Raw genomic sequence first — 13002 nt, 5'->3', positions numbered from 1 at the left:
TAGATCCGCCTCTAATGCAACATTTACTAGATGATTATCCTTCGCTGCTTCATATTTCATACCAATGACGACCCCTCTTCGTTGTGGAAATGCAGGGAGAGTTTTATAATTAACACTTTAGATATGATGCCATAAGTACGTCCGAGATCTGACATTGAAAACACTAGCTCACATAGATACAAACGTGACACGGCTTCGTCAATTTTTTTCTACTAAATTTATATGTTAGATAATATAAAATAATATATGGGGTAAAAATACCTTTTCAAATTGTGACGCAGCGGCGAACAAAATTTCCTGCTTAAGCCACTGAGAACTAAAACAAAGATAAATGTTGGTAAGCATTCTACTCACTGTCTAAAGAAAAGAGATGCCAGAGTTTCACGACAACTTCCTTTATCAAAGAGAACGTTATCGCTCAAGTTATTAGGATTAATACGTCTCATATAAAACTCTCAAATGACAAAAATGTCCATTGTTAAGAGTCTAAATATCCAGTATCTTAATATAATCAGGCAACTGCTTGACTAAGATAGTTTGAAAAACAAACCAAAAACAAAGAATTTGCCTTTTGCACCAAATGACCAGTTTAATGTGCTTATGTACACGCTATATAAAACTATACTTAAATTATATACATCGCCGGGGTAAAAAATTTAACAGTAAGAAGTAGTTATCTGTGACAGGTTATTAATTAACCTGATAGTGGAAAATGGTTAACTTGAAAGCGAATGTTTACCTGTGAGTTTACCAAAAATTCGTCGTACCAAGAAAGGGGCAAGTATGATGAGGCATGTGAAGAGGTGAGTTTCCCAAAGCTCCTTAGGGGTCATTTGATACGCAGATTAAATTATTCCGGGGTTCTAATCTTGGGATTATAATCACTTGATTAATTTATCCCATATCCTGGGATATCCTGCGGAATAAATTTATACCGTCAACCAAATATGGTATAAATTTAATCTCACACCTTATCCTACCTTATCCCGGGTACCAAACGACCCTAAATGAACTTCTCTGATGAGTACCAAGCTCCTTAAGAATCTAACAAAACGATCTGAAGAAAAAACGAAAACAAAAAGAGCAGTAATAATCGCTTCAAAAAACGCAAAGGCTTTTGTAATTCCTACGCAAAGACTTCTCTGATGACTGGGTGCACAGTACTCGATAAGGCACATCAAAGCTTATAGCTTCAGCTAGGAGCAAGAACTATATAACTGAGTCGAAGGACTCAAGGCTTGCACAAAGGTTGTTACATCAATTCTCCATGCTGCACAAGATAAGCTCATTTACAAACAAAACAAAACAAAACAAAACAAAACTTTGGAAGACAGCAGATTTTTAATTTCCTTTCTTTTTGCTCGAGTATTTCTATTCTTTTTTCGTTCACTCCTATACCTATCTTCGTAATCTTCTTACTGTAGTGTTGCTTGATTTACCATGTACACATTGCCCGACGCTGCAAAAGCTCTCTTGAGTAGACTGAAAGCACCAACGATAAGCAACATCACTACTACCTTCTTTGATGCGAAGACCCTGAGATTCACCCTGAAGCCATGCTTTCTCATGAACCTCACCCCAGACACGCGTAACACGAGAAGCCAGGAAATGAAAGAGCACAACACAACTTTAATCATCTCCGTCAGTCCACATACACTCCTTGCATCATTGGACAAGTCAACATATGGCCAAGAAGGAGCCTCTTGGCTGCTATCGACCTGGATCAACCCAAGACTCTCGTTCAACCAGCCTGATAGCTTTACAAGCACCCTTGCCAGCCACGCGATTTCATCATCTGAGATGGGCCGCTTCATCCAATCACCCTTGTATTTAATATCGGCCATTGTTCTGTTGCCAAAACTTCTGGGTGTAAAGATTTCATCCCGTGAGTGGTCACACTGTACAATTTCTGGCGTATTCAGGGGCTTCAAGATAGGGCCACCAAATAACTGGCCAAGCTCAGATTTTAGTCTGTCCAAACACTGGAGGTTTTGTGTAAGATTTTCCCCACCAATTGATTGCAGTTCAGATTCTGCTCGCAATACAAAGAGCTGACAAACAGGTTGGACTGAGTTAGTAACATATATACACAAGCACAACCTACACGGAACGGATATCTAGAGTGCTAAATATTGATCACCTGAAGCAACTTTTGTCCACCATCTTCACCATCACTGAAAAGTCGTAAATCTTTGTTCCAGTTCTCATGCAAAAAAGAACCATCAGCATCAGTCTCAGATAGGCCGTCCTCCCAGTCCTGACACAACAGGAAAAGAACATAAGAATTGTAAAGAAGTGATATTGGAGCTCACATGGATAAGCATAGAATTTAGCCTTACTAGAAAGGTCACACAAGAAAGACAATACTTTATGGAAAATCTGATGGGCCTTGGGGCTTGGGCATGAAGAATCTCATTAGACAAACTTGCACATTTATATTACAAACCCTTAATCATCGTCCTAGAACACTTGCAATCAGAGACAGTTTCTCGTATAATTCCCAGCGCATGACCGATTTTAGGAAGACGATAATAGGTTTCATAATGGTAAACGCAGTACACATAAATCACTTTCTTCATGAAAAGAAACCAAGATTCAGGCCCTACAAAAATCAGTGCCAACTCATTTCTCCAAATGGCCCAGACAGGTAGGTTGGAATTTTGCAAGTGAAGATCGGAAAATATAAATGAAATAATATAAAGTAATGCATATCTTTTTCCTATTTTCCATTCATTACTTTAAGGGAACTACACACCATCTACAGGTATCATATTGTACTATTACAATGCAGGGATCATCATCATCAACAACAACAACAACAACAATAGACCCAGTGTAATCCCATAAACGGGGTCTGGGGAGGGTAGTGTGTACGCAGACCTTACCCCTACCTTATAAAGGTAGAGAGGATGTTTCCGATAGACCCCCCGCTCAGTGAACAATGGAGATAAGATAATGCAAGGATCATCATTTCTCCAATTACTTGTGATACTTGCTGACAAGATGCTTCTACCGGTCAAATGAGGGTACATTTCGGGTAATAACTCTAAGAGAAAAGATCAACATAAAGTGCGCCAGCTGCTATCAATGAATTAAGCAACTGGTAAGAAGAGAAGTTACAGCACCTGTAATTGCTCACGAATAGCAGGAACATGTCTATGCAAAGCATTAAGCACTGATTTAGATGATCCAGTTGGTTTCGAATGAAATACAGTGTCCACATTTTTTATGAGGTCCACTAGTTCTGTGGATGAAGTTAATATTCTTATCACCTGCATAAAAAAGCATAGTTTAAGAAGGGATGAGAAGAACGAGAGTAAAATAAAAGCATGTGGAGTACCTAACTAATCTGATTGTCAATCAGGATAAAGACAAGCAACAAACGCAGAGTTTAACAGACCACTGGAAAGCAACAACACATGCTCTGAGAAGCATATGATTACAGGACTTGGCTCAAAATAATTTGATCACCAGCTCCTGGCGAATTCTAGTCTGTTGACAATTTTTTCATAACATTAGCAAAGTCAAGATCCCACAACTCAAGGCTCCTATGTCATTAGATCTTACAGTTCACCAACGTCCAAGTGTATCATGATTTATTGTTCTAGCAAGGCAACTAAGACAACTTTCCTCTGTCATCTAACATCATGCGATTTGTTACACCAAACTCTTCAAATGACTCATTGCATAGCATTTGTTTCATCACATATGGCAGGCATCTAGGCCGATCTGTATGTTTCATTTGTTCTCCAATTAATTATCTATCTTAGTGCAGGGAATGTTTATATTTCAGGTTTAAAATATGGAGCTGGATATGCAGTTGTGGATCCCAGACCCTCTAGGATCAAGGAGTTGGGCAAAATCACTTCAAATTAACCCCCCCAAAAAAGGTTAAAGTGGTATCTCCATTAATTTCCAAAATAACAATCGACAGTTTCTGTTGAAACTGAAACACCAGACTCGTGTTATCTGGAACAGTTTTCATTTAGCTAGTTGAAAGTTAAAGAAGCCCTATCAGAGAAATTGATGACCAAACATGCCAAACTAAGACCGTACACATGTCATGCATTCAGTCACTCATTATAGCAACAAACACCCAAATAACATGCACTGGAAGCTTTCGTGCAATAGTAACCACCAAAGGAAAGATGTGAAAATGGAACAGACCTTTGAAATCATGTTGACTATCACTTCTGGATCTGTATGAAGAAACTTGTGGGCAAAACCAATAAAATGCATGACCAAAGAGCTGTAGTATAAGTAGTTAGCTAATACAAAAACTTGCCAAGAAGAGGTATAGGCATGTGGAGTTGACTGGGTAACCTCCTTCAGTGTACTTGCATTAGACTTCCCCAAATTTGCATCAAGTTCTGCAAATTCTTCCATACAAATGGTCCAGGGCTCCAGGTAACTAACCCACAAGGTGAACACCTGTGATGCATTTTTAATAGAACTTTCCACTGGACAATACAGGAATGTCCTCAATATAAATCTGTATAATGGCCTCTGAATCCACGAGTTCCAAGAGTTACCAGAATCCACAATGGTAACAACATTTCTAGATTGAACAGCGTTAAATGTCCCCCCGACTTTCCACCTAGGACTTTCAGTATAGTCAAACTGGTCAGTTCCATCAGTTGGTGCAACTGAACTCAGATTAAGATACTTAACAAACACATTTACTACTTCGCCTAATCCTGAAGTAGGAGGAGTCTCGCCCAATACTGTCCGAAAAGGGAACGACACACCAAAGGATTTGCACAAATTCACAGGCAACGGTGAGAAATCATTATCAACTAACCAAAATTGTATTAGTGTATTAACCAAGAACTCTGCTTTTTCAACAACTGGAGTGTCATAAGCAAAAGAGTAATGAAGCAGTGAGCTCCTATATGGTTGATGTGCCTTCACATCACCTACAGGCACATATGCATGGAGATATGCATACAAAAGGCGCATATACAAATTACCCTCATTCTTCTGCTCCGTCCCACGTTTGGTGCTTGACAAACCTGGAATTGAATAAGCCCAATTCTCCATTCTAAACCTTCTGCTTCTCTTAACTCTTACAGTTTGAGGACCCTCACTATTACCTCGACAAACAGGGTAATAGGTAAACCAGAACATGTAATATTCAAACACATTCAACTGAACCTGAAATGAAGAACCCTTAACTGAGTCCTCCTTCAACCTATTTTTGAACAAGGGGCATAAGTCAGACAAAACCCGTGAATCTCTATCATTTTGAAGCATATAACGAACCCATTCGGGTAACCTTTCAACAGGAAATACATATTTAACTAGAGACGACCCATCTGCAGCCGCAATAGAAGATAGCAACACGCCATTGGGCGACAATAAGCTGAAAATTCTACCTGTAACCAACAACATTTGTTACCAAAAAACTAAAAAATAATTAAAAACATTGCAAAACATAAAGAAACAGTAAGAAGCTTCTGGAATCAGAGGAGGATTATAAATTCACTTTGGAAATGTGTAATTTACTATAGCCAGCCAAAAATGGCAGATCAATCAAAATTAGTTAGATGAAGACTCTACCATGAAACCAGAACATTTGGGATGATAAAAATAAAACGATTAAGAATATTATAAAGCATAAAGAAATTGTAAGAAAACTCCAGAATTCAGGAGGTTTATAAATTAACTTTCATGATGAGTAATTTAGGTAATCACCATATGACAAGAGAAAAGAAATTAATTAGATGAAAATTCTACCTATAACCCATAACTACTGTTACTATAAAACCTAAAATTCTGAAACTCGAAAGGAAATTGTTAGAAAATTCTAGAATATGAAGAGGATTCACTTCACAAAATGAGTAATTTAGTTAGTGACCGAAAAAATGGCAGAGAGAACAAATTAAATAGCAGAAATTCTGCCTGTAAACCACAACATTGTAATGATAACAATATTAAGAATAAAAAAATCCAAAAAGCACAGAAATTGCGAGAAATTTATGGAAGCTGATGATGTTCACAAAATAGCATTTAAAAACGAGTACATTTTCCACACTAGCAAAAAAAATGGAAGTGAAGACAAAATAATTAGCTGAAAATTCTACCTGCAAACCGTAACATTTAATGATAAAAACAGAACAATTATAAAAGCATTATAAAAAAAACTAGTTGTAGCTGAATATTTTACTTGCAAAGCATAACATTGTGATGATAAAATAGAGACAATTATAAGAAATTGTTCCTTTTCGGAACGACTAATCCGAGAAAATGGAAGAAAAGACAAAGTCATTAGCTCGGAAATGGAAAGGCGTGGAGCTTGAGAAGCAAACCTGCGAGCTGAGAATCGTTGGATAAAGCGGCAATATCGATCCAGCCGGAAGGAGAGAGAGACTTGACGGCAGCCGGAGCAGAAGCTGAGTCGTCGAAGCCGAAGAGTTTACAAATTAGGGTTGGGAAAGTGATGTAGAAGAACCATCGGGACTGGTCAGGTGTATGCTTGTGTAAGAACGACTCAACGGCGTCGCACGCGGCGAGGATCTGAAGCGGAGACGAGGCGGCGAGTACGGTGGCGGCGATATCGGAGGATTTCGACTGAGTGTCCGTTGCATATACACGAGACATCATTTTCGCATGACACACACAGATAGAGAAGAGAGAACTTGAAATGCAAAATGCGATGTGCGTGAGTGAGGGTTTAGGGGTTTTTAAATGGGGGAATGCGTATGCAAATGGCGCCTTTATATGGGGAAGAGAAGACGGACGAATTTGGGTATTCTGGAAACCCGTGGGTTTTACTACGTGGCGTTTCGGTCCTGCTTCTCTGCGATTTCCTTTTTTTGGGTCCTACTATGAGTTTGAAAAAACAGATTTTTGAATGCTAAAAAGGGGCCTGCTGTGTTTGGAACTAGAGTACTATGAGCTATGAGCTATGAGCCTATGACTATTTCTTTGTCGATGGGATAAGAAATTTTAACTCTCAAATTTACGACGCGTTTTGGGTAAGATTTATATTTTTTTTAAATCAAACTTATTTTAAAAAATGTACTTCTCAAAAGTAATTTTGATAAAAACAGTATCTAATTTGAAAATCACTTTTGAGCTGAAATTAGTATTGCCAAACTTCTCAAAAATAATTTTGACAAAAAACAGTTTGTGTTAGAATCTAATTTGAAATGCACTTTTGATCAGAAATTAGTATTGCCAAATTTTTAAAAAGTACTTTTGATTATATTTTTTTCAAAGCTAAATATATAAGTCATTTAATATTAACACGTAATAACCTATTAGTATTATTTCGAAATTTAGTTTGAGTTTCAGAAACTTAATTATGTTAATACTCAGGATGATAGCAGTGCAAGCTTCATATTGTATTAGTCGGTCTAGGATATACTTGAGGTCCCAACACCGAAATAAAATCAGTTTTATCTATAAACTTGTTTGTTTGGATAGTTGTTACGTATCGTTTCATAATTTATCGTATTGTATTGTATTGTACTGTATTGTATTTGTATACGGGCAAAACCGAGTCCATGGGACACATCGATTTCCGATGAAGTAAACGGAGCGAGAGACGTGACGGTAAGGAACCGAAATCGAGGCAAGGAGCCCCTCGAGCGGGGTTCCGGACAAAATGCCTGCCCTCGGGAGTATCGGAACCATGACCCCCAGGTTCGGTTCGAATCCCAAAGGCCTCGGAGAGCATTACCAGATAATCGAGCACGACCAACAAAAGGCTGTGATATCCGTAACCACCCGGATGTTACGGCGTGAATCTCGGTACGTATCGGCAGAGAACCGGTGATTAGTTAAACAGAAGATTTTTACCGAATTGTACTTAGGAGGTAAAATTCCCCTACTATATAAAGGGGGTTTGATTATTCATTGTACATTGTAACACGCACATCAAGGCAATATACTCTTATTTTCTCTGTTATTCAAAGTTCTTATTCTTGTTCATCAAATCATCAGTAACATGAGCCCGGGATCGAAGGCAGGCATTTTATTAAGCTGTTACTAAGTCCGGGATCACTCCTCTTGATTGGTTTAATAATTTATTACGTCCTTTATCTGTTTAATCTAACGCAATTTATCATTTGTATTGAATTAACCCACATATCCTTAAAATCACTTACAAATTTAATTGTTATCCATTTTTTTAGGATAAACAGTATTGTATCATTTGATGAATACAATATTTGGATAAATTGTATCGTTTGCCGTTGTTTTATGATATCACGCACCAGCAATATAAAAATAAACTTGTAATATTATAAAGAAAAATTTTGATACAGGGTAAAATTATTATATAAAAAGGTAAGGTAAATGATAAAATAAAATTATTAAATAATAATTAAGGGTGAGATGAGACAAAAGGACAAAGTAACGACGGATTTAATAATACGATACAATAAAATTTAAATAACAATCAAAACAAATATCGTATTTAAAGTAACAATACGATACAATACAATAGGTAACAATCATCCAAACAAGTCATAAGAGTACCACAATTACATTGGAAAAAGATTGTCTTAAAAAAGTTTTTATTAGGAATTACGAACGATTACAGTTTATATTTAATATTAAAATATTTGTTCCGTAAAAAGTCATGGTTTCAATCAATTGTACATAATTTGTGATAAAATAATGAAGATTGTAACGAGCAATAAATTGCATCAAACGTTAGTTGCGTAGCATGTTATTTGTGTGTGTACGTTGTAGACACAGAAAAACCAATTACATTACGTATACTTTACAGCTTATTTATTTAGTTGTCAAATTAGCAGGTGAACAAAAAGACTGGTAATTTCGAATGTTAACATGACAGATTGACAATTATCCTCCCACGCCGCAATTCTTTCCTTTTTAACTAAAAGTATCACTTGTGTAGTTTAATGTGTCAATCTAATGGAAAATCTTGAGAATGCCGAGATTGTCAACGTGAATACTTAATTTTTGCACTATTAACACCTCCTAAAGTCACTGAGAGTTGTTTGGTTTGAATACGGTTTATGTCGGGATAAGTTATACTGAGATAAATTATTATGGGATTAATTATCCTTATATTATTTTTTATGCATTGTTTGGTATGTTGTATTAAAAATGACAATTGCATAATTTCTAAGAAGAAGGTATAAGTTATCCCGCCACTAATTACCCCACCCTCTATAAGATATAAGTTATCCCGGTACTAATTATAATCCCGGGATAACTTATACCAGGTTTGCTAAAGTATTAAGGTGATATTAAATTTTTATACCAGCACTATACCTTCTTACACCTCATACCAAACGACCCCTTAGTGTTTTGTTATTTTAATTATTTTTCTTAATTTTTGTGTCTTTAATTGCATATTTCCTATCATAAAAATACCCAAAAAAATAGTTCTTTCTTCATTCGTGCATTTTAGTAATTAACTAACTGTTCAATTGGTAAATTAATCTAGTTAATTGATCATTTGAATGAGTTATTTAATTAATTATTTTGTTTGTGTAAATTTAGTTTAATAAGTAGGATTGAGGAAATTAGGCCAAAATTGAAATGATTTAAGTGGCCAAAAGTGCAATGGCTAATCCATGAAGGGGCTGCCAGGGAAGGGGCTAAAACGACATAGTTTTTGCTTAAACTATGTCGTTTCGCTTAATGAAATCAAAATCAAATCTCAGCCTTCTATTATCCTTGATTCAACGGCCTAGAATCGATCTAATTTGTGCTATATAAGTCTCTAGCAATACTTGTTTTTAGGGTCTAAAATACCAATTTTCTTTGTTAATTGTAGGCCTGGATTATACAGATCCAAAGAAGAAGAGCAATTTTGTTGGTAAAATTCTTATGGCTGTTATGCTAACAGCACTATGTATTCTTATGCTCAAGCAGTCCCCATCTTCTAGTACCCCAAGCAATCCACATTCTTATGTATGAGACGATAACCATCCACTTGAATGTAGTTGATATATATGTATGAGAAATGTTGACTGTGCTGAAGTATGTTAAGTTTCAATCAACTGAAAATAAACCGATAACCCCCGATAATAGCTAAACTGATACCAATCTGCCTGATATCTTATCGGGTGGCTAGCGGATTAATACATTTAAAAGCCGATAACCGATAAGCCAAACCATTAAGAGTAAATAATCGCACGATCCGCCCGATAAGCAGCCCTAACGTGGTTGTGTGTCTGTGAAATTTTTTATCGTCGGTACACTGGTGGATCAGTTGTGACTAAGGGAAGAGAACATTAGAGGTAATTCAAGCAAGGGATTTTTATGGGTGTGTGCTATATTTTTGCCTTATCAGTTTATGTGAAGGTTGGGGAATGACTCAAAATTGTTATTTCTTTGAGAGTGATGTACAAGGGAAATGACTCTTTCGGTTGCTTCTTAGGAGTGTTCATGTGCTAACGGAGCACTAGTTATCTAGTTATATATAATCAGGACTGGATTAGAGTAGGCGACTCTCAATAATGGTACTAGTGGATTCGAGATTTAAGGTGGTGCTCGAAGATTTTTGGGCTAATTATGTGGATGAGGATTTGAGTTTTGCGGCAAAGTGTGAAGGGTACTTGGAGAATTTCTATACTATCATCGGGTTTGCGGTGCGGTGTTAGGAAGATGGAAAGGAAATAATTTTGGAGTTGCAGAAGGTATTTCAGAATAAGTGTGTCGGTTAGAGATACTATCGAGTGCATAAGGAGAATATGAGATGGCTTATGTGTATTGAGACGATGTGGTCTCGTGATTTGGGGTCACTCGGGATGAGTGTTATTTGAGGTTTGTTAAGTATTTGAATAGAGCTATTATTTCAAAGGCAAGTCAAGAGTAAATTGGAAGAAATTGAGTCAGTTAGTAGTAGTTTGAATCGGCATGGTTGTGGAAACAGTCGGTTCCCTCGGTATGGTAAGGCTACATAGGTGATTCGTGGATGTACGTACAGGCTTGACAGCCGCCGCAATTTGATTGATTTGGAGGCATTTGATTTTGATGGCTTTGTTATGTGTAAATGAATTTCGGAAGAATTATGGTGGTTTAGAACACGACTTGAGTTCTGCATCTTTTGTGGGGTAGGGAAAGTTGGTTGTGTGTGGCGATCCTTCTTCTGAAATGTGCTAAGTGAAAGGGCTTCGACCCGATTAAGTGTTTATTCTACTAGTGGTTCAGGAGAATATGACAAAATTCTTGTACTCTCGCGTAGCGGCATGATATGTGTAGTGAACGGTATGGAGATTCTAGTACGGTCGCTGGTGAGAGAGTTTACGTCTGAGAGGCGCTCTATTTCTTTGGTTACGGACTGTGAAAGTTTGTTCCTGATTTAATGGTTAATCGTATGTGTCATGGATATGGTCATTGTGGATCTTTAGGAGGTTACAAACCTATTATCGGAATCAGCTTGAGGTCCGTTGGTAGGCCTAATGTGAATGTATATTTCATACCAGATCATATATACTTATTTGGCATAGCATCGCTTATAGACGGGTCTTCGGGCATAATGGATGGTATTCCTGGCATTGTCTATTTCAAGTGCTAGTTTTTTTTATGCGACGTGAGTTGTGAAACAACTTGATTCTTCAAACATGTGTTATGGTCCTGTGTAGCTTGTCGTTTATTGCGCCTTAGTCGGGTCGAGTTTTGTAGCGCATGGTGCTATCCGTCTCTCCAGGGTTGTATTTATGTACTTGGCGTGTTTGTGGTCGACATTCGGGCATTTCGTGGATTTGAGCATTAGGGCTTGGTAGGTATTTCCTTATTGATTGTTATGTGAACCTGGTGGCACGCCGCCACGAGTGTGATGTTTGGATCCGGTTGCACGCCGCAACAATGAGATGTTGAGTACGTTTCCTTGTGCTTATTTTGTGTGCCTTGTTTTTCATCCATGAGATAGGTTCATGATATTTGTTTGGCCGGTTTATTCGTTACGCGGGCTAGGTAATACAAGAGCTCGTTCTTCCTTATGGGTCATATTTGAGTTGTAGCTCGTTGGCACATTGACTGCGTCATATGAGATTTTAGACGGTGTTTGAGGTGGCTTACTGCCCGAGCAGCTTGTACTGGGTGAGGCGAGGTTATTAGACCTGAAATCGGTATAATCAGATTTATGCAAGGTATATTAAAGAGAAAATATCACTATTCAGTTCAGAATGAGGTAATGATTATTGTCAAGTGAAGAGACTCCATGATTTATTGATTGGCGGGTGGTTATGAGCTTTTACGTGTCGCTTTCATCGTTGCAGTATCACAAGGATTGGATCAGGGCTTATACGTGTTATTGTTAGTCTCAAGGTTTCACGTATTAATTTTGATGATAACAAACCAACATAATTATTAATTAAAGAATATTTACTTGTGTTAATCTTATTTTTGTACAGGTTTATTTAAAAAAAAAAGATGCTGATAAAGATCCAAACAAATATAAGAAAGAGAATATCATGAGAAGAATTTATGAGCGAAAATATTATCAAGAAAGATTATTTTCAGAGAATTGATCTCCAAGCGTCATAGAAGGAATAATATTTGAAAGTCAAATTTTAAATATTGAATAGCTTACTACAATATCAGAAGAAGAATCTGCGAAAATTATAGAAGGAAAGTTTTCCAATATCTTGAAAGGAAAGTTGCTAAAATCACGGAGAAGATCTATTATTTTGTGGACGGAAATTACTACATGAAAAAGTTACTACAAGGCCAAGGAAGAATATATTTTCTATGGAAAGAAAATATTGTATGGATATAGCACAAAAACTATATTATGGAAGATTATTTTCCAAGATCAAGAAAGGAATATTTTCAATGTAATAGGAGTTCAAAGATGCTACTATTATTTATGGAAAAATATTATTACTACATTCCCTCTTTAGTTATGGAAAGAGAATATCTGTATGGCTATACTACGATCTATGGTTTGGAAGGTAGATTAAATCAAGGGTATGAATATAAAGTGATATAAGTACATAGAAGATATTATGGAAAGGAGTAGTACCAATCTTCTCAAAAGGAAAGCTTCATTACGAGACTACAAGCCAAGGATGG

The 13002-nt window shown here is 36.9% G+C and overlaps 1 protein-coding gene across 1 annotated transcript; it reads right to left on the bottom strand.

Annotated features, from left to right (window-relative positions):
• Positions 1-1191: 1191 nt before the first annotated feature.
• Positions 1192-6782, bottom strand: LOC104091309 (uncharacterized). Its single transcript, XM_009596622.4, has 5 exons — positions 6309-6782; positions 4168-5375; positions 3126-3272; positions 2141-2257; positions 1192-2051 (listed from the first exon to the last, which is right to left on the bottom strand). Exons 1-5 carry the CDS (start codon positions 6601-6603, stop codon positions 1416-1418), a joined length of 2403 nt encoding a protein of 800 aa, XP_009594917.1. The 5' UTR covers positions 6604-6782; the 3' UTR covers positions 1192-1415.
• Positions 6783-13002: the final 6220 nt, after the last annotated feature.

The sequence above is a fragment of the Nicotiana tomentosiformis genome, chromosome 8 (assembly GCF_000390325.3).
Source record: "Nicotiana tomentosiformis chromosome 8, ASM39032v3, whole genome shotgun sequence".
NCBI lineage: Eukaryota > Viridiplantae > Streptophyta > Magnoliopsida > Solanales > Solanaceae > Nicotiana > Nicotiana tomentosiformis.
Note: the sequence above shows the minus strand (reverse complement) of the source record. Positions and strands in the feature narration are given on the sequence as shown.